This window comes from Sander vitreus, chromosome 17 (assembly GCF_031162955.1).
Source record: "Sander vitreus isolate 19-12246 chromosome 17, sanVit1, whole genome shotgun sequence".
Classification (NCBI taxonomy): domain Eukaryota; kingdom Metazoa; phylum Chordata; class Actinopteri; order Perciformes; family Percidae; genus Sander; species Sander vitreus.
The window spans coordinates 16,189,842-16,211,244 of NC_135871.1; the positions used below are offsets into that span (position 1 = coordinate 16,189,842).

At 40.9% G+C, this 21,403-nt stretch overlaps 1 protein-coding gene across 1 annotated transcript; it reads left to right on the forward strand.

Annotated features, from left to right (window-relative positions):
- Window positions 1-3,739: 3,739 nt before the first annotated feature.
- On the forward strand, window positions 3,740-18,824 carry cnnm1 (cyclin and CBS domain divalent metal cation transport mediator 1). Its single transcript, XM_078273115.1, has 10 exons — window positions 3,740-5,186; window positions 11,996-12,139; window positions 13,266-13,406; window positions 13,555-13,724; window positions 13,972-14,071; window positions 15,615-15,760; window positions 16,220-16,463; window positions 17,402-17,506; window positions 18,219-18,320; window positions 18,689-18,824. Exons 1-10 carry the CDS (start codon window positions 3,740-3,742, stop codon window positions 18,766-18,768), a joined length of 2,679 nt encoding a protein of 892 aa, XP_078129241.1. The 3' UTR covers window positions 18,769-18,824.
- The last annotated feature ends 2,579 nt before the right edge of the window (window positions 18,825-21,403 follow it).

The following is a 21,403-nucleotide window of genomic DNA, read 5'->3' on the forward strand; positions in this document are numbered from 1 at the left end:
AATGAGGCTTAAAGGTGAGACGAAGAATAACAGAATAACAACTAAACAAAATTTGCTGCCGCGAAGTTCAATGGTGGTTCTTTACCTCGGTCTCATCGATCTGGATCTGTCTTCCTGTCTAGCTGTCTCACCCCTTCTGCCCCCCGCCCCTCTGAGTATTTTTGGGAGCTGCTCACAAGAGCGCACGCCCCGAGCCAGCCTTCCCGTTTGCGAGAGCCAGAAGTTGGGAGGAGGACAGGAGGCAGCACCGCCCCTCTAAGGTTCTCTGAGGTACGAGTACAAACTGCTCAAAAGTAGTTCTTAAGAGGTGAGGACACATTTTCTTCTAAATATTGACGATAAAGGAGTGTTTTCTGATGAAATGATCATCAATCCTTTTCTTAAATCATGTGTTAATTAGTACAACAATCGAAATATATTTTGGAGAAAACCAAATTTAAATGCAGCAATAAATTGAAACTCAGAGTGCTCAGAAGCAACAAATAGCTGCGCATAGTTACATGTTATTAGGTTGATATGATGATGTTGTTGATGATGATGATGATGATGATGATGATAATGAAAAGGCTTTCTAGCTTGAAAAATGTGTAAGCCATGTTGTGCACATTGTAAATTCAAAATGCCTACAGAAAAGTGATGTTAGGCCTAGACTCTTCAGGCTACACAGTCCAAGAGAGACATTCTTCAAAAAGAGAAAATATACTATCTTGTCAACAGGATATCTCATGTTCCTCAGTACTGTAGGTGCTTACATTGTTTGACAAACAACTGCATTTAAAAAATAAAAATAAAAGATCAATGACATTTGGAAATGGCAACATGAACAGTTTGGCCCATTTTCAAAAACATTCAAAACCAATTTGGGATTGAAGTTTCTACAGATAAAACTCACTTATAAACTCTTTATATGACTGATCAAGATGTTTTTGGGGCACTGGTGAGCAAGAAACACTTTATCCGATGAATTCCCCCCCTTCGGTCAGTGTAGCGAGAAGTGGTCGTTTAAGGTCACTGCTGTCTAACAGATGAGCAGCAAACTACGTAATAAGTAAATGTACCGAGTAAAGCCCGATTTAATCTTTTCATGTCAGCCTATAACACCTACTCACCAATAGGCTACAATAAACCTCAAAATGATCTAAGGTGTTGTTAACTTTTCAAGTTGTACGCACGAACGTTCCCATTAAACGCATTAAAAGCATCCAGCATGCTGTGTTTTGGAATGACGCATCTGTACAAACTATTCTGGTAATTCTTCAACTAAACGCGGAAAGGCAAATGGTGCAATTTAGAGTCACTCCTGAGTGCAGATACACTTTAGAAACATTTGTGATACAAAGATGAAACCAGCATGAACAGTAATCCTGCAGCATCTTTTCTTGTTTATCCGTCCTAAAAAGAAATCAACAGAAGAGTCTGTTGCTTCATGTTGTCATTTCGGCTCAGCTAAACGTCATAGTAAACATCTGGTTTTAATATAACACACGTTTTTGTTTTCAATAGAAAGGTATTTAACTTTTATATATTTATAGGCTACGGGCTAGAGTTCTTGAATTGGCTCTTAAATATTAAACTGTGCTATGACACATCTGGCATGTCACCGATAGTTTCTAAAAAAGAAAAGAAAAATAAACTTTACCCTAACGAAACATTAATATAATTGTATAATATTTCAAAAGGAAATTACATGTGTCTGTGTGAGTATGTTCTATCGACTACTATATTCTGTGTATGTTGCACCAGTTTATTAGGATGACCTCTTTTAGTGATCGAAGGTTTGAGGAACTGTTGAAATGAAAGTTTTTAATTTTTTTCTGGACAGATCTGAGGCTCAGATTTAAAATAAATAAAAGCAGCACCATGACTGCACACACTTAGCTGGCCAGAATGTTTTAAGGAATTACATGAAAAAAAAGAGACGATATAAAGATAAGATCCGTAGTTTTAAACGTAGGTTCAGGCAATGTTCCAATTTATTCCAGCAGCCTGTTTTGAATATAATTCTTTGATTGAACGAAAACCTTCTTATTAATGTGACACATGTTCAGTGGGAATATTCAGTTGCGTTGTTCTTCGGACAAGCAAAACATATTTTGTTATCAGTGTTGATTAAATGTAGTGTTTATTGTGGAATTTGATTGGACTTTGATTTTACGTTAGGGATACCCACGCTTATTTTTAGTAGGCTAATTATTATGGATTTGTGACACTGTAATAGTATCAGGAAGAATAGCAGGCTATCACTGTGGAATTGTATGGTGAAATGGATTAACTCACACATACCGACCAACTGCCATTAAAAGAAGGTAATGTGTTTAGCCAAACACACAGAAATGTTCTGTAGAGCGTTAGGAGTTATTTTCTTCTACTCATCTATTCTCTTTCTTTAAAGTTTATTTGGCCTGCGTGTTCTGTTATTATCATTACCATCGACATAAATTACGTTATACGAGGGAAAGTGCAGCTTTAATTTTTTTTTAGAATAGGCTACATTCTCCGCCATTTTGTTTAAGTTAGATTTAAAAAAAAAAAATCAGTGGCAAACAAATTTACTAAAACATATTTTTGTCCGAAGTTATGTGAAATGTTAAAATTGGATGATTGTAGGTTAGGCTATGTCCGATGCAGGCAAGACGAAATTAAAGATTGTTATCTTCTTGTGTGCAAAGTCTTTTTCTCCAAATGTTATGGTGGATGTGTGACTGATGCAGAGCAGAAAGAGCGTGTAAGTGTTTAAGACTTGACAGGACTCACCTTCCTACCTCCTACTAAATGCGACAGGCTATAGTGTCATTGAACTCTGCTGTATGAGTGCTTCACTTCAAGAGCAGCTGATCAATGTGCGACAACTTAGACTGTGATAATGTTAACCTATTTTCCTGAATCTGAATTCATAATTTAATCTTCTTAATATTAACATTTCTACAGGTTTTTGGTGTGATTTTAAAGGTGCAGGGTCAAAATGTATTCTTCTAAAAATGTGTTGAGAGATTACAACAATTATTCTATTTGTTAAGGGACGCGAATTCTGAAAACAAAACTGTTATTTGATGACAAAGAAATAAATCCACACACGTCATGCCGTGTATTAAGTCTGAGGTCTACTAGGCTTCATGTACAGTACTGTATGATAGCCTACTACTACTGAATCAAGTGATTATACTGCCATCTAGTGGATACATCAAAACAGCAACAACATCATTTAAGCTGTCTAATATTTGCGACTCCCAAACTAATATTGCCGCATAAATTAAAAAAACTCGGCGATAGGCTATATGGTCTAAATTATGTTTGTGGTGAGCCTCTAAATAATGTAGGCCTATATGTGTTTTTCCTCATCACAATACGTCACACACGTTCAATGTTTGCTTTGGTATCTTTTAGTGGGATATCTGTAATAGGATATTTAGTCTATTAAGGGGTTTCTATGGTTGTAAGTGTGATTTGTGCTTGATCGCGTGTGTATCACATTATTTATTAATGGCTGGGCATTTCCTGCCTTCTATTTTTAGAAAGTGGCAGAAAGCAAATAAGACAGGCCTACGTCATGGATTGTCATGTATATTTAAGAACTCTGGTGCCCCCTCCCCCTCCCCCTCTCTCTCTCTCTCTCTCTCTCTCTCTCTCTCTCTGTGTAACGTACCCATCCTCTTCTGATATGGCCACCCAGCTGCTGCTCTATCCATCCCATCCGCAGAACACGTGACAGTTCTGCGTGTCCTTCAGTAGTTCATTCAGCATGATGGCTGCGGATGCTGCGGATGCTCTCTGCAGCATCCTGCATCCGCGCCGGCTCTCTCTCCTCTTTCTCACCGTCACCCTCTCCTCTCTGCCGGCCCCGGCAGCAGCGCTGCTCGGCGTCCGACCGGAAGACACCCAGAGCGGAGAGCTGTCCGTGCAGGATGGGATGCTGAGGGCGATCGAGGGGACTCGCTTCATGCTGAGGGTTTACTACCCCGCATCTCCAGCTGCGGAACTTCCAAACAGCCTGAACGTCAGCGGCAGACCTGACGCCGCTCCTGCCGCTCCGTGGATCGCGTTTATAGAGGAACCAGGTGGGGACGGTGGGGACACGGAGAGGCGGCTCCGGTCAACAGGGAATCCGTGTGAAGAGGAGAATGCCCGGAGTTCAGACATCGAGCTGCTGGGCTCTTTCAGATCCACCTCAAGTCTCAACTCAGTTTTGGTGGAGCTGCTCGCTAAAGACCTGCGCAGAGGCGATGCTATCAAATACTACTCTATGTGTGCGTTTGATGGACTGAAATGGGAGCATTTCAGCACCAAAGACTTCTGGTTGGCGGTAGTGGAGAGACCTCCAGAGGCAGATGTTTGGCTCCAGGCGGGTGTCTCGGTACTCTTGTTGGGTCTGTCTGCGCTCTGCAGCGGTCTGAACATCAGCATGCTGGCTCTGGACCCTGTGGAGCTTCGGGTCCTGCAGGACAGTGGTACAGAGAAAGAGCAGAAATACGCACGGAAAATAGAGTCAGTGCGTAAACATGGGAACTACATCCTTTGCACCGTGGTGCTGGGCAACGTGCTTACAAATACATGCTTTGTGGTGTGGATGTGCCAGATTTTAGGAATGACTGCTCTCTCAACTGCCTCGTGCACTTTGGGTATATTCTTCATCGGCGAGATTTTGCCTCACTCCCTGGCGTCCAGGCACAGTCTCGCCATCGCCTCCAAGACCCTCTGCGCGACCCGCTTGCTGATGCTGGTGTTTTTTCCCATCGCCTACCCAGTTTCCAAGATTCTGGACATCATGCTGCACCAAGAGATCAGCAACTTTTATACCAGGGAGAAGTTGGTGGCCATGTTGCGCGTCACAGATCCGTACCACGACCTGGTCAAAGAGGAGCTCAACATCATCCAGGGAGCCCTGGAGATGAGGACCAAGACCGTAGAGGACGTGCTAACCCCGCTGTCAGACTGCTACATGCTGTCCTCGGACGCCGTGCTGGACTTCTGCACCATGTCGGACGTGATGCAGAGCGGTTTCACCCGGATCCCGGTCTACGAGAACGAGAGGTCCAACATCGTGGACATCCTGTTTGTCAAAGACTTGGCCTTCGTGGATCCTGACGATTGCACTCCTCTGAAAACCATTACTCAGTTTTACAACCACCCCATGCACTGCGTGTTCAGTGACACCAAGCTGGATGTGATGCTGGAGGAATTTAAGAGAGGTAACTCCACTTTAAATCATATCAGAGGTCAGGTCTCAGAAGTACTCTGTGTCCTTTGTTGCCTTCATAACTTATAACTGAGTAAGAAGTCTGTGTTGAACGTGTGATGCGCCATATGTAGGCTATGTTCTGGGAAAGTATCAAGGCTACCGCCTGCCACATAGGAGCTAATGTCTTTTGAAGTGACTGCACTCAAAAACCAAGTTTTCAGTGCAGAAGTCAAATGTATGCAGAGGTCCATTGGCTCACAGTGGGCTTGCCATTAAAGCCCTTTGATCCCCAAAGCAGTGAGAGCCATATGTGAAATCTGATACAGTGTCACACAGTGAGTCTGGTTCAGCCAGAAGTTAGAGGCCAAGGACCAGAATGGGGTTATCTTAAGAAAGTATGTGGTAAGTCATTTTCCCAGGACAACAACACTGAACTTTATATGACCCCACCACCCCTGCTTGTTTTATAGTATGCCATGTGTATCGGTTATCAGATCCACACTTTACTGTAATGTCAAAAAGGAATTTAGCATTCACCCTCACTGGAATGGCAGTAGAAGCAATGGATATATCATCGCTATCTCTCTGACTCACACAACTTTTGTCTGATAAGCATCTTTGCTGATAAATGCATTCACAGTATTACAGCACTCCCTCATACACATGCATCCGTTCACTACTGAGCATAAGTGTGTTGCCTCTCCCCAGGGACCCCATTCAGTCGCGATGATAACATTGAATATGACTCTGAATTGATGCCCTGCAGTGAACAGCTCAAACTTCTCCACCGATGGTGTCACAAGGTAAAATTGAGACATATGAGAGGCTACTGGAATGGCTATTATGTAAGGATTCCATTGGCATTGGCTTATGTTGGGGGGGTGGATTAAGATGTAAATCTGTTTCATTTACAAAGACAGCTCAGTAGATGTCAGTCAGAGGCCGCAGTTGTTTGATCAGAATGTGAAAGGGGACACTGTGGTGACTTTGGCAGGGTCATACATTACATTGTCATTTACAGGTCAGGAGGTCTACTACAGTTTTATTTTGTTCAGGATTAAAAAGGATAGCTTTGGTCTGACACAAATGATGGGCCCCTGTCTGACCCTGTGTGTACATTGTGTTATTTATAGATAAGGTTAGGCAAAAAGGTGAAATCAGGCTTGACTTTTAGATTGTTTGTGTGCGCCTTAATTGTCAGCCTGCTGTGACTTTGAAGCTTCGTTCACTCTGTAGGTCATCGCCATACAAACCTGCAGAGCAACCATTAATAATTCAGCTCCAACCTTTCCCCTCCGTCCTTCGTTGTGCTCATGGATTATTGGCTCCTGTTGTTCAGGAAGCCTGGTTGGGAGCTGTGGGTACGTCTCACTGAGAAGGGTGATGGGCTGGGACCTGGCCTGAGGTCTATGTTATTAGAGGAAATTATCGAAATGTCAACAGTGAAGAAAGAAATGTAAACACGCTGTACAGGTGGAAATACATTAAAAAAAATCTTTTTTTACCTTTCATACAGGAAGCAAGGCTCTTGACTTTATGCATGTATGCTTTCATGGCAGGAAAGGTTTATGAGCAACACAACATCTGCTGTAATTCTTTCAATTCATTGGGGTAATATATTCCATCAGTGCTTGGAAAAGTATTGAAGCATATTTCTTAATTTAAAGTAGCCACACCACATTACAAGTAAAAGTACTGCATTTTAAATTCTAAGTATTACATTGTAAGTATTATCAACAAAGTGTATTTGAAGTATTAAAGTAGGGATGCAAAGATATCGATACCAGTATTGGGTACGATACTGTGCTCATGTACTACTCATGCACCGATACCACTTCATGCATCACTGCTTGTGATGCTAGGTAGCGCTACACTTGGCAGCAGGTAACGTCAACCTACCTTTGGCTAATAGCTTGCTTAAACATGGTTAAAAATCGTAAAGCTCAACAGTCTAAAGTGTGGTTGTATTTCACTCGAAAGGTTTCAAACACCGGGAGTGCCGGTCCGGGACATGCAACAGTCGGTTGCTAAAAACGCAGCGTAGCTTACCGGTAGCCTGCAGATTCACTTTTCCAGACACCATGACCACTGGCAGAGTCGGATAGATGGAGAAACAACAGAACTGTAATAACTACTGCATAAACTGATGCATGTTTTCAAAGTAATTGTTAGAACTGTAATGGTATTATTAAGTATTCATAATGGTACTATATCGGCAAGTCCATGTAATTACTTGTACTTAAAAAAAGTGGTATTGTGCATCCCTATATTAAAGTTATGCAGAATGGCCCCTGTCAGTATTATTATGGTACTGTCAGGGGCCGTTCTGCATAACTGAAACTGAAATGTAGAGGAGTAGAAATATAAGTAACTCAAGTGCAGTATTTAAGTAAATATTTAGTGACTTTCCACCCCTGCATACACATCTACTAAAGAAACCATGTAATACACTAAACAATACACAAAATAAATCCAAACTTTGAACACAATACAACTTTTGTGGACAACTTTTAAAGAATAATCTTATCTCCTATCAGAGCTATGCTGACGACACCCAAATATACCTAGCATTGACACCTAATGATTATGGCCCTCTTGATTCTCTTTGTCATTGTATTGAGTAAATTAATCACTGGATGTCTCAGAACTTCCTACAGCTAAACAAAGACAAAACTGAAGCAATCATTTTTGGTAAAAAAAGGAGGAAAGAGATAGGATTGCCACCATTCTCAACAAAAAAGAACTTAAAACAAAGGATACTGTTAGAAATCTTGCCGTCCTCATAGACAGCGATCTAAATTGTAACAGCCACAAGAAAGCAATTACTAAATCAGCATTTTACCATCTCAAAAACATTACCAAACTTAGGCGTTTTATGTCAAAAGATGACTTAGAGAAACTGATTCATGCTTTTATTTCCAGTAGGGTTGATTATTGCAATGGGCTGGTCACAGGCCTTCCAAAAAAGACCCTTAAACAGCTTCAAATGATACAAAACGCAGAACCAGAGTTCTTACAAAAACAAAAAGAACTGAGCACATAACCCCTGTTTTGAAATCCGTGCACTGGGTCCCAGTAAGTTACAGGGTTGATTTTAAAGCATTGCTGCTTGTTTTCAAGTCACTTAATGGAATAGGGCCAAAGTATCTATTGGACATGTTTCTGCAGTATGTACCACTCAAGTCTCTCAGATCAGAGCAGAAACATCTTTTAGAAAAACCCACTGTCCGCACCAAACAGGGTGTAGCAGCACTCAGCCATTATGCGGCTCACCTCTGGAACCAACTTCCAGAAGGCATCAAAAAACGCCCCAACTACTCACAGTTTTAAATCCAGACTTAAGACAAAATTCTTTACAGATGCCTTCTGCTAATGCTTCACTGAAGCATTATTACGTATTGTGGTAGACCGATGATTTTTAATATTCTTTAATTTATTTTATCCTTTTATCTTTTACTGTTTTTTATGCATTAATGTTCTCTTGCTTTTAATCATACTGTTTTTATGATCATGTACTGACCGTTGCTTTTGTTTTGTGTGAAGCACATTGTATCGCCACGGGTGTGAATTGTGCTACAGTCAGGTCCATAAATATTGGGACATCGACACAATTCTAATCTTTTTGGCTCTATACACCACCACAATGGAGTTGAAATGAAATGAACAAGATGTGCTTTAACTGCAGACTTTCAGCTTTAATTTGAGGGTATTTACATCCAAATCAGGTGAACGGTGTAGGAATTACAACAATTTGTATATGTGCTTTTTAAAGGACCAAAAGTAATGGGACAGATTAACAATCATAAATCAAACTTTCACTTTTTAATACTTGGTTGCAAATCCTTTGCATTCAATTACAGCCTGAAGTCTGGAACGCATAGACATCACCAGACGCTGGGTTTCATCCCTGGTGATGCTCTGCCAGGCCTCTACTGCAACTGTCTTCAGTTCCTGCTTGTTCTTGGGGCATTTTCCCTTCAGTTTTGTCTTCAGCAAGTGAAATGCATGCTCAATCGGATTCAGGTCAGGTGATTGACTTGGCCATTGCATAACATTCCACTTCTTTCCCTTAACAAACTCTTTGGTTGCTTTCGCAGTATGCTTCGGGTCATTGTGCATCTGCACTGTGAAGCGTCGTCCAATGAGTTCTGAAGCATTTGGCTGAATATGAGCAGATAATATTGCCCGAAACACTTCAGAATTCATCCTGCTGCTTTTTGTCAGCAGTCACATCAATAAATACAAGAGAACCAGTTCCATTGGCAGCCATACATGCTCACGCCATGACACTACCACCACCATACTTCACTGATGAGGTGGTATGCTTTGGATCATGAGCAGTTCCTTTCCTTCTCCATACTCTTCTCTTCCCATCACTCTGGTACAAGTTGATCTTTGTCTCATCTGTCCATAGGATGTTGTTCCAGAAATGTGAAGGCTTTTTTTAGATGTTGTTTGGCAAACTCTAATCTGGCCTTCCTGTTTTTGAGGCTCACCAATGGTTTACATCTTGTAGTGAACCCTCTGTATTCACTCTGTTGAAGTCTTCTCTGATTGTTGACTTTGACACACATACACCTACCTCCTGGAGAGTGTTCTTGATCTGGCCAACTGTTGTGAAGGGTGTTTTCTTCACCAGGGAAAGTATTCTTCGGTCATCCACCACAGTTGTTTTCCGTGGTCTTCCGGGTCTTTTTGGTGTTGCTGAGCTCACCGGTGCGTTCTTTCTTTTTAAGAATGTTCCAAACAGTTGATTTGGCCACACCTAATGTTTTTTGCTATCTCTCTGATGGGTTTGTTTAGATTTTTCAGCCTAATGATGGCTTGCTTCACTGATAGTGACAGCTCTTTGGCTCTCATATTGAGAGTTGACAGCAACAGATTCCAAATGCAAATAGCACACTTGAAATGAACTCTGGACCTTTTATCTGCTCCTTGTAAATGGGATAATGAGGGAATAACACACACCTGGCCATGGAACAGCTGAGTAGCCAATTGTCCCATTACTTTTGGTCCCTTAAAAAGTGGGAGGCACATATACAAACTGTTGTAATTCCTACACCATTCACCTGATTTGGATGTAAATACCCTCAAATTAAAGCTGAAAGTCTGCAGTTAAAGCACATCTTGTTCGTTTCATTTCAACTCCATTGTGGTGGTGTATAGGGCCAAAAAGATTAGAATTGTGTCGATGTCCCAATATTTATGGACCTGACTGTATATAAATAAACTTGACTTGACTTGACTTGACACAAGCAAAATCATAGAAGGCAGCCAATGTAAGTTGTTGAGTGTGTATGTGTGTAAAACAGGGAGAAAGAAATAGCTGCAGAAATATAAACAAAGCATTATTCTTTCAGCAAATATCCAATCATGCACAATCATATGCAAACATATTACGCATTACAATCTAAAACAACACAGACTAGAGGAGCCTGGGAAACTGGCGGAGCAGAAACGCAAAAGGGGCATCCATGGTAGACACAGTTTCACCCCAGGCATGTGTGTCTGCCTGTGTGAGTCTGGTGTGTGTGTGTGTGTGTGTGTGTGTGTGTGTGTGTGTGTGTGTGTGTGTGTGTGTGTGTGTGTGTGTGTGTGTGTGTGTGTGTCATTTTGCACGGGTATTATGTAACATATGAATGATGTAATTCAGTGCCAGGGCACATCAGCAGCTGATGGCAAATCCACCTCTGACTCACCTGAGCTCTTCAGACAAGCTGACCTGAGTACAAACTTGTCACATCAGCCAATCTCACACAGCCAGAGTTTCATGTTTGGAGACGGCTGCCCATCAGTCAATCAGGATTTAGTTTTGGTCTTGTTGCAGTAGATTAAAGCATTTGATCCCCTGGCAGTGATCCCCTAAATCGGCCCATCCCATTTAAGCCACTGATTTTGCTCGAAGTTAGGTCAGAGACTGTTGAATTCTGTATTCCAGTGACATCGTAATAAATTTGATTAGATAACTTATTTGGCGTAAGAAGAACCGTGACAGTGACGGTTATGACGACAAAGCACAAATTTATATTGAATACATTAAGCATATTAATTTTTTAAAATCTGTATTTTTGGTGAGTTGAAAAATTAGAAACGTCTACATGTATAACTAATATCATTGGTTTGTTAATGTGTTCATGGTCATTTGTTCTTCTCTGCTGGTGATGGTCCAGTGTGGTGGCAACTTTAACTTTGTCACATTTGCTTCATTGGCCCATTCCGGAGACGCTGTTGGCGAGCTGTTTCATTATATCAGGCAGGCTTGTCATGTTCAGCCTAACGCTTACTGAGAGGGAGCGCTGGGTGTGCTCATGGATGTGTAAAGTGTGCATGTGTGTGTTTTTAACAGAGGTGGCAGCAGCATGGGCAGTTTAGGCAGCTCATGCAGGCATCCCCAAACTGCTTGCGTAATCTCAGTGTTTACGTAAGGGCCCAAGTCTTCCAAACTGTCGAAAGTGTCTTAAAACTAATCCCCCCACTTTCTGTCCATCCGAGTCTCACACACACACACACACACACACACACACACACACACACACACACACACACACACACTAGGGGAGTCCTGACATTGGAATAATTTTACATTCAAACTCTAAGATAGATAGAATCTCCTGTGTTTAATGCCTAGCTGCTCCATCTGGTGTGTTAATGCTGATTTTCATCTTGACTGCACAGATCCAGTTGAAGGCTGTTGACTCGTGTTATTTAAATTTATCCAGAGACGTTGCCTCTCAACCCATTGCATAGGCAGTTTTTTAGCATAAATTCGTTTTGTGAATACATTTTTTTCTCACCCTTTTTATTTTCTGATGAACACAGGTAAGTCCCATCTGGCTGTGGTGCAGAGGGTGAACAGCGAAGGCGAGGGAGACCCCTTCTATGAAGTGATGGGCATCATCACCCTGGAGGATGTCATAGAAGAGATCATCAAGTCTGAGATTGTGGATGAGACAGACCTGTATAGTATGTATGATGCATAAACACTCTGATTATAAAGCTCAGAGTTTTCAAAGTCACTGTTGCATTAGCTGTGAATCAATTTAATTTTATTTCCAGCTCGCACTCTGAATAGATTTTCCCTCAGTTTGTCGCAGCAACTAACAGAGTTTGTTCAGCTCTGTGGTCCACAACATCACCGGGAAATGCTCAATTCAACATGAATGCAGTACAAAGTAATATTTACATTAGCATTTTAGCATTAAAAGTACATTGGAATTTCCTTTCCATCATCTCCTCTCCTGCTTTCTCATTAAACTATTGATCCCACGTTATCTCCCCTGTTGCTCCCAGCTCCTCGCTGATGCATATATAATGTGAATAAATGGCCCAGTCTCACAGATAATACCCTAATCCACTCATCTTTTATTGGCTGGAAAGGCTCTCCACAGAGAAGAAGTCAAATGCCAAACTCCCTTCATTTAATATCTAATCTGGTCTGTGCTTTCATTTCACTCACTGAATTTTACTATTTACGAAGCCACAATTGGGAAAATAACATCCACAAAATAAAATTCCCATAAGCCATGAACATTACATTTTGAAGTGTGCTACAAATTTAAGTACATGCAGAGTGTGTGAAGCAGTCATTGGCGCACTTGCGGGTGAGTTCATAAACTTGTGTTTTGTGCGTGTCCGCATGTGCATAATTATGTGTGTGCATATACAGCACAGGGGAGCTAATCTCTCCAGACTTTGCACTTCCGGCATTTATAGCACCAGCTGTTCCTGCTGCAGCTACGGTTTATGTAATGGGATATAATATGTTTAATGCTCCTCACAACTGCAGAGAATAAGTCAATTTATCAATCAGAGGTGGATAATCTCAAGCTATCTGCAGCTGTAGATAAACTTATTAATAAATGTATAGTGTTTGTTAGCATGCAGTATCAGTGGCTCCTTAAAGTAGCTTCTAATTCCTTTTAGTGCCAACAAGAATACTGTATTTATGTGGCTATCTAGTGAGGCAAACCAAATCATTGAAAGAGTAACACCTTTCCTTCCCTCAGCTATTTTCAGAGCATATATGAAATGTAAAATCCGACTGCATACCTTGCACCTTATACAATTTGCAATCTGTATGTCTTTGTAGCTGATAACCGGACCAAAAGGCGAGTATCCCACCACGACAGGAAACAGCAGGATTTTTCCATCTTTAAACTGGCAGAAAATGAGCTGAAGGTGAAGATCTCGCCCCAGTTGCTGCTCGCAACACACCGCTTCTTGGCAACAGGTAGCATCGTATGTGTGTTCATGCATGTGTGTATGTATTGTATGCATTAGTATTTGTAGGTGTACACAGTGAGAGGCAACACTGTGTTTTTTCTTTGACTCCTGTTTTGGTGTTTTTGTGTGTGTGTTTGTGTACATCTATCTTGTAGAGGTGGAGCCTTTTAGGCCGTGTCACCTGTCAGAGAAGATCTTGCTGCGTCTCATCAAACATCCCAGCGTTGTGCAGGAACTCAAGTTCAACCCCAAGAACAAACACGCTCCTCAACACTACCTCTTCCAGAGAAACAAACCTGTGGACTACTTTGTCCTCATTCTGCAGGTAAATCACAAACTCCACTGCAGCGTTTTAAGCCAGATAACAACAATATTAAAACTAATGACAGAAGTTGCAGATGAATTATGAAAGCAAGCCATAATCACTTCTGTGCTTGATGTTGTTATAATTTCAGTGTTTTTCTACATATGTCCTTTGTGGGAGGCTCTATTAGATGAGTGATCAATTCAGTGTATATGTCACACCATGAGCTCAGAGCTAATGCATGTAAATGTCTGTGTTGACATTGCAGGGACGGGTGGAGGTAGAGATAGGAAAGGAGGCTCTCCGCTTTGAAAATGGAGCGTTTTCCTATTATGGCATGCCAGCACTCATCCCTCCCCTGCCTACTGGTAAGTAAGTGCACAAATGAAGCAATATAGATCAAAATCACAATGAGGGTGATGATGACGACAACAGGGACAGTTCAGCAATATTAATCATAAAACTAATGCAGTGCTGTATAGCGTCAGCCTGCAAGAGCAGCAGCAGCCGTGGGAAGTAAGTAATTAAAAGAAGTGATTTCAGAGAATTTCCCAGTGGAAGGACATGACCTGCAAAGGATTAGGCCTATATGAAATCCAGCTAAGACTGCAGAGCAAGCAGAAAACCCATCTTACTCTCTCTCTCACTCTCTGTTTCTTGCGGTGGTTGTTTGCATGTTTTGCATGTGTGATGTTCAATGTGAGCTTAAAGCATTTGGAAGACTTGATTTGAAAATCCCTTCATAGGACATTACAGAATCCAGAATTTATAACTCTATATCTAACACCATCAATCATCTTTTAAAAGTATGCTCATTGGAGATATATAGTTGCTGCCAAAATTTCCCCTGCTCTCTAATAGCTTTAATTAAAAGTAAGTTAACCATAAAGACATCTGGCACTATACAGAATATCTGTAAAATAAAATAAAATAAAATAGGACTCTCTTTTCAAAATAAAAGGAGCGACTTCAACTGCCTAGGGTGGTCAGAAGTGGTGGCACACTGGACTATGTAACAACAAAACATTTCTCTTTTTAAAGGTCCCATGGCATGAAAATGTCACTTTATGAGGTTTTTTAACATTAATATGAGTTCCCCCAGCCTGCCTATGGTCCCCCAGTGGCTAGAAATGGCGATAGGTGTAAACCGAGCCCTGGGTATCCTGCTCTGCTTTTGAGAAAATGAAATCTCAGATGGGCCGATCTGGAATCTGCTCCTTATGAGGTCATAAGGAGCAAGGTTACCTCCCCTTTCTCTGCTTTGCCCGCCCAGAGAATTTGGCCTAACCATGAGAGAGAGAGACATCATGGCTTTCAAACGAGCAAAGTGGCAGTTGGTCAAGGCCACACCCCCACCCTCCACCTTGCCCCCCCTCTCTCCTCCTCAATAGCTACAGACACAGAAATAGCACATACTAAGGAAAGCTCATTGTGGGACTGGCTCTAGTGGCTGAAAGTCTGCACCAAGGCTGAATTTCGGGAAAGAGACTTCAGATACAGTATTAGGGGACCACTAAGGCCTATATAAAAGCATCCAAAAAGCAGCATGTCATAGGACCTTTAATGGTTTTGGAAACATGTTTATGCTCATTTTATGAATTAAAAAAATAATTTCTTATTCTGAGAACACGCACACACACACACACACACACACACACACACACACACACACACACACAAGCAAAGTGCATGCAACTATAGTCAAAGTCCAGCAAGTACAAATGAATTAGCATTAGTAAAAACGTGTGGTGAACATGAAAACTGCAAAAATATAATTAAAGTATTTTGAGTATTGAGTATAAAGTATTTTGATAGATTTGGGGGTGTTAACTGTTTTTGTCCTATCTGAGTTTTTAACCCAATAGCAATGATGTGTGTATGAAATGTTTTTCCCTCTTTTGTTCTGTTCAGGCCCGAGGTATAGTTCTCGGGGCAGTGGTCTGAACCAATCAGATTCATTACTGAGTGGAGGCAGTGTGGGTCAGCTCACTACAGGAGGAGGGGTCTACTTGCCAGACTACTCAGTCCGACAGCTTATAGACCTGCAGATCATCAAGGTTACAAACATGAAACACTAAATACACAACGCAGAAACTATGAAAAAAACATAATGACGGCTCAATTAAATGTATAATTTCCTGCACAGTGAAGCTAAAATAAATTGGGAGCACAAGCAAGCAACTGCACTTTAAAACGAAAATGCTAACTCTTCCTCTGCTGCAGCGTTTGCCTTTGATATGTCCTAATCCCTGATTCTGACTGAAAACAGACATCCTGTCTCTCACTCTCCTCTCCATACACACTCTTTCCTTTAATCACTGGGGATAATTGAGGTCTATTTCAACCATGAATATTTGAGCCTTTTATGATGGATGTGCCCTCTCGCTTCACCTCTCCTTCCCCTTTCTTCAATACAGTCCATGTTTCCTCCTCTCCACGTGCACTGACTTATATAGGTATAAAGTCAGCCATACATGCACAAACAGATCTAATACTTGCTTTCTGTGTTCCAACAGATCACCAGGAACCACTACCAGAACGCTCTAATGGCCACCAGGATGGACAGCTCCCCCCAGACACCAGACCCGGTGCACCCTGATGCTATAGGGCGGCCTGCGGTCCCAGAGGCCCGCTCACACAGCATCGCCCTCCCCCTCACACACACACACACTCGACTGGGGCTGGCACGCCTTGCACATCTCCATCCCCACGGTGGCCTTCGCAACACCTCCCAGCTCAATGAAAGAAACCGCATTGTTCGTAAGTTTGTTAATTTGGACCTTCCATGTCCTTTAGATGTCAACATGTGGGATGAAAATATTTTGGTACCTGACATCACCATCTCTCCTCCATTCCCTCTCAAATACATCTGTTTATTTTTAACTCCTAATTTCCTTTGCTCACTGGCAGGATTCTACTTTTGCACACTGGTAGTCTCTACAGATAAGAGTAACACCAAAGCTCTGAAATGTAAATGATGATCTAGCTCCATGAGGCTCACTATGAATTTCATGATTTATAAGAGTGGTAGAGAGTTCTTTTGAAAAGGAAGAAAGAGGAGGTTCAAAGGATCAAACACACTGTTTGTAGTGCTTTGTGGGCTAGGGGGCAGACACTGCCTGACATGAGCAATACATGATTAATCTAACTATCTGATACTCTGACTGGTCAGGGCAGTCAACCTGAAAATTGATGATCTGATAACAGGCGGGTGCAATGAGCAAGTTTAATTTTTTTTGTCTATAATATCAGTAAATAATGAATCCTATGAAAAACTGGTACAAATGTGGCATTAACCAATCTGTACTGGTTTCAAGGCTTAAAGGATTTCCCACATACCATCTGTCTTACGTTGTGTGCAACATGCCACCCAGTTTGTGTGTCATTAATAAAACTCACTAGACAGATGGTTCTGTTGGTTGTCAATAAAAATGAATAATCCAGTTATATACCACCAGGTTTTATGTTAAATCACAACACTGAAGATTTCACCAGTTAAATCTTCTCCTCCTCTTGTGGCTCGTCTTTACCTGGAATTAAAACCTCAGACTTTTAACTGAACGTCGTATTTAACTTCTTACTGGACCCTAAAAAAAAATGAATTAGTTCTCTACCTCCCTCTACAGGCTGAGCTACAACCAGCTGCTGTTTTGTGGCTACTTGTAGTTAGTCTGATTGTTCTAATTCTCTCTTCACAGGCAGTAAATCTGACGGGCAGAGGAGTCCAAATGATACCGTGTTCCTCCGCATGGATGATATTCCCTACATCCACGAAGACCGGCCGGAAAATTATGAAGACAATGGTGAGCGTTGCTACATTCATCTGTAGAAAACAGGTTTATGGATCCTAGATTATTGTCTCAGTTAAAACTCAACAATGACCTTCAGTTGGTTTCTCTGCAAACAATGTCCAGCAACTTTTATCTTTTTCCTTTTTTTGTGTTTGTTTGTTTCATAAGTACTTAAGGTACTACATTGACTTAGATGGTTTAAAAAAAGTTGCAAAATATATAAAGAAAATATGGTGGTAAATAAGGATGAACAAGCATGCCAGTGCTTTTCTTTGAAAGGTGTCAGGCTGTGCAATTAAATTACATCAATCAAAAAATAACATTCTTCCTCCTACAAATGAACAGTTTGGTGGCTAATGTTAGCTTTATTATAATATAATATCAATAGATTTTGCTGTGTAACACGTTACTGAGTCACATTGCTGAGTTTATGACTCTTCTCTACTTTTTCTACTGTCACACTTAATTTTAGCATGTCATATTTCGTTTGGTTTCATTACAAAACACAACGGTCCTCACCAGGGGATATGGTTTTGGTTTCCTTCTTGCAATCCCATTCTACTCACTCACTATTCCTAATGATGCTTTTAAAGTAACTGATTTTATCTTGTAGGCTGTATACAGAACATATGACTAGGTCTGGGGGTTATTTTGCTCCATTTACTCCATCTGCCTGTCATTTCTGCTGTCTCTACTCTCTCGTCTCTTAAATGTTCTCTTTCAGACGTGCCTACAGAGTCTCACCCCTCCACCTCTCTCCTCATCAGCTCTCTGTCTCTGTCAAGCTCGGAGGAGAACATTGGGAAGAAGCTATTGCGTAAATTGAGTGAGTGAACCATTTGTCTCAAACGTGATGCGACAGCACACACCAACACACAAACTGTCAGACATGCCCAAACTTCTTTGTCAGACATAGCAGTATCGGTTGTATCTTAGCAACAGGTTGTGTCCCTCACTGCAACCTACTCCTTTTCAGCAGAGCAGATTCTCCAGATGCAACTGTTGGCTCAGCTATGATATGACTCATTTACTTTAATTTACGCATTTGATGCAGTAGCTGGGTTGCTTAGTGCTGCTGACGTTATTTCACTTAATGGCAAGTGTGAGGTAATTTAAAAACAATGACAGCTACAGCTACAGTTCAAGGCAGGTGTTTTTAGCCCGTAATGACCTGAATTTCACCTCTGTTTCTAGGTAACAAGAGGAGGAAAAAGTCTCGGGATGGAGAAAAGAGTTTGGAGGAAGGTTCAGAGCAACCAACAGTGACGAGCTAGCGCAGTGACACTGAGGAATCATTCACTGGTTTTCTTTACTAAACCACCAATCCCCTCATAGACTCCCTCCATGCTCTGACACAACTCTCACAGGAGACTGAGCCATCTCATGTGATGTAGCCACCAGTTACACTCAGGTCCCAACTGGCACAATCTGTCCCACCTCTTCCTGACTTCACACTCTTAAAGTGATTGCTGACTACAACATATTGGATTTATCCAGCCTTACACTGAATGGAGGTTTTCATCACGTTTTATAGTAAATGGAGAAAATCTTGTCAGGTAACCTTTTGATGGTAGCTTTATCCATAACTTTAACACTAATCTCATTTAAGCCATCTGGACTCTACAAGATCTCTCAATCTGGAGCCCAACAAGGTATTAGGTCATATTTGAGCCAGCTTTGACATTTTACTTGATCAAACAATCAATACAACATTTTTAATTATTTATTTGTTATTATTATGAGGCAGTTCCCATATACTGAAGATGTTGTTTGCACAGGGAACTGTCCTAATGTTGCCATATGGGGGCCACCTACTGCCAACAGTACCAGACACACTAGCCATCGGCTAAAAAAAAAAGAAGCCACGAGACAAGAGCACAATTTTTACGCCAGATTAAATGAACACAGTTTTGAAAAAGCCATAAATTAATTCTCAGTTTATTGTATACACTGACCTCTTGGCAAGTTTAGAGGGGTATCATTTTACCAACTGTAATAGTCTACCACACACACACATACATACTATATATTCAGTAAATGCATCCTAATGCATGTGTCCTACATGTAGTCTGTCTGGTATGTCTTCCCATTAAATCATTCCCTTGTCATTGCATATGTAGCTGTATATGACACAATTTTAGTGTTTCTATAAAGCAAACACCCTCACTTATTCACATTTTCCCTTGATGTTACCACCTTTAAAAAAACATTAGTCTTTGTTTGATTGCATTCAGTAGAACGCATAGGGGCGATCAACTTCATACCATTAGCTACCATATTAGCCAATTTTCTACAGTTCGTTTTATTAACGCTGCATACACCATATAAAATAAGCTAGGGGTTTAGGGTCTCGGGATCCAGATGGATATGAGTATTCTTGAGAAAAGAGTAGTTGCTACTTGCATGTTTGTTTCTGCTGCTTTTACTGTAGTATTATCCCCTGTAGAAAGTCCTCTTTTTCCATATGCATGCTTAAGTAAAGGGATGCATGAATAGGATAACAGTCTGCAGTACCGTCTACCCACAGGGTGCAGTGTGTGACTTACTGAAATCTTAAGCGAGTGTAGATTTTAAAATGAACCTGAAGTTTTAACTGCTAAAGTTGAGAAAAAGCGATAGGTGCAATAAATACTGCAACAAGGCTGCAGTTTTCATGTTTTAACTGTTGCTATTACGACACAAAGGGACTTCAGAAAGAGTCAAAGGTCACTGTGTCTACTGAAGAGACCGGTTGAGGCCATACAACGCTGCTTATAGAAGGAAAGAATTAAGCCATTGTTCCATAAATAAGCGATTACTGCAATAATGAAATCATTATTTGTATTGAGTGGTAGCTGCAGCTCAGGTTGGACCGAGCTGCTCTGCGTTGTGAAATCTTGGCAGGTACACTGCGAGAGATAAATACATGAAAGAGGAAAGCAATATGACGCATGCTGACGTCAAGCCACCACCTCCTGACACACATATACACATATACACACACGCACACAAGTGGTTTTGGGACACTCAGTGACATAATTCATTCTGCCTGGTAAGGCTATGAAAATACAAAGGATACTGCACTGCCAAGCTATTCGCATTGACCCCTCCATGTACACAGAACACGCAACGGGAAGTCTTTTGATTTGACAACTGACTCGGAGCAAGAGGATTTGTGTGAATCAGAATATCTCTCAGCTCAATGCTTTGACAGATTTTCAGTTGGTTAACACAGATTTATATTTCTGAGGATTGATATAATATTTGTCCGTGATAAAAAAGAAAAGGTTACATTTTATAATGTAAAATTCAGATGATTATATAAGTTACCCAAAGATATCAAGAGACAGACCACATGTTCCACACAAGGGATACTTACGTTATTAATAAATTGACTAAACTATTATTCTTGTGTACTTTTTGTTTCTCCCCCATTTGTATTTGTCCAATTTAAACTGCGTTAAAGTGTGTACACTGCATTATGTTTTTCTATAATCACTCACTTTAAATTATTTGCACAAGGGCTTATAAAGGATGTTGCATGAATACAAACATTATTAAATTATATTCAACATATGTTACAACAACACATACTATTTATAGTTTATTAGAATAGTTCATTTCATTAGAAGGTCTGGTAAGGAGAGACAAGCTGGTTGATCATTAGTGTGTTTGTGCCACTGACATGAGGATCTTATATATAGTAGTGCACTAGTGCTACCAACAGACATTCACTGTGTTGCTATATGGGGGCCACCTACTGCCAACAGTACCAGACATACTAGCCATCAGCTAAAAAAAAAAAGAAGAAGCCACGAGACAAGAGCACAATTTTTACGCCAGATTAAATGAACACAATTTTGAAAAAGCCATAAATTAATTCTCAGTTTATTGTATACACTGACCTCTTGGCAAGTTTAGAGGGGTATG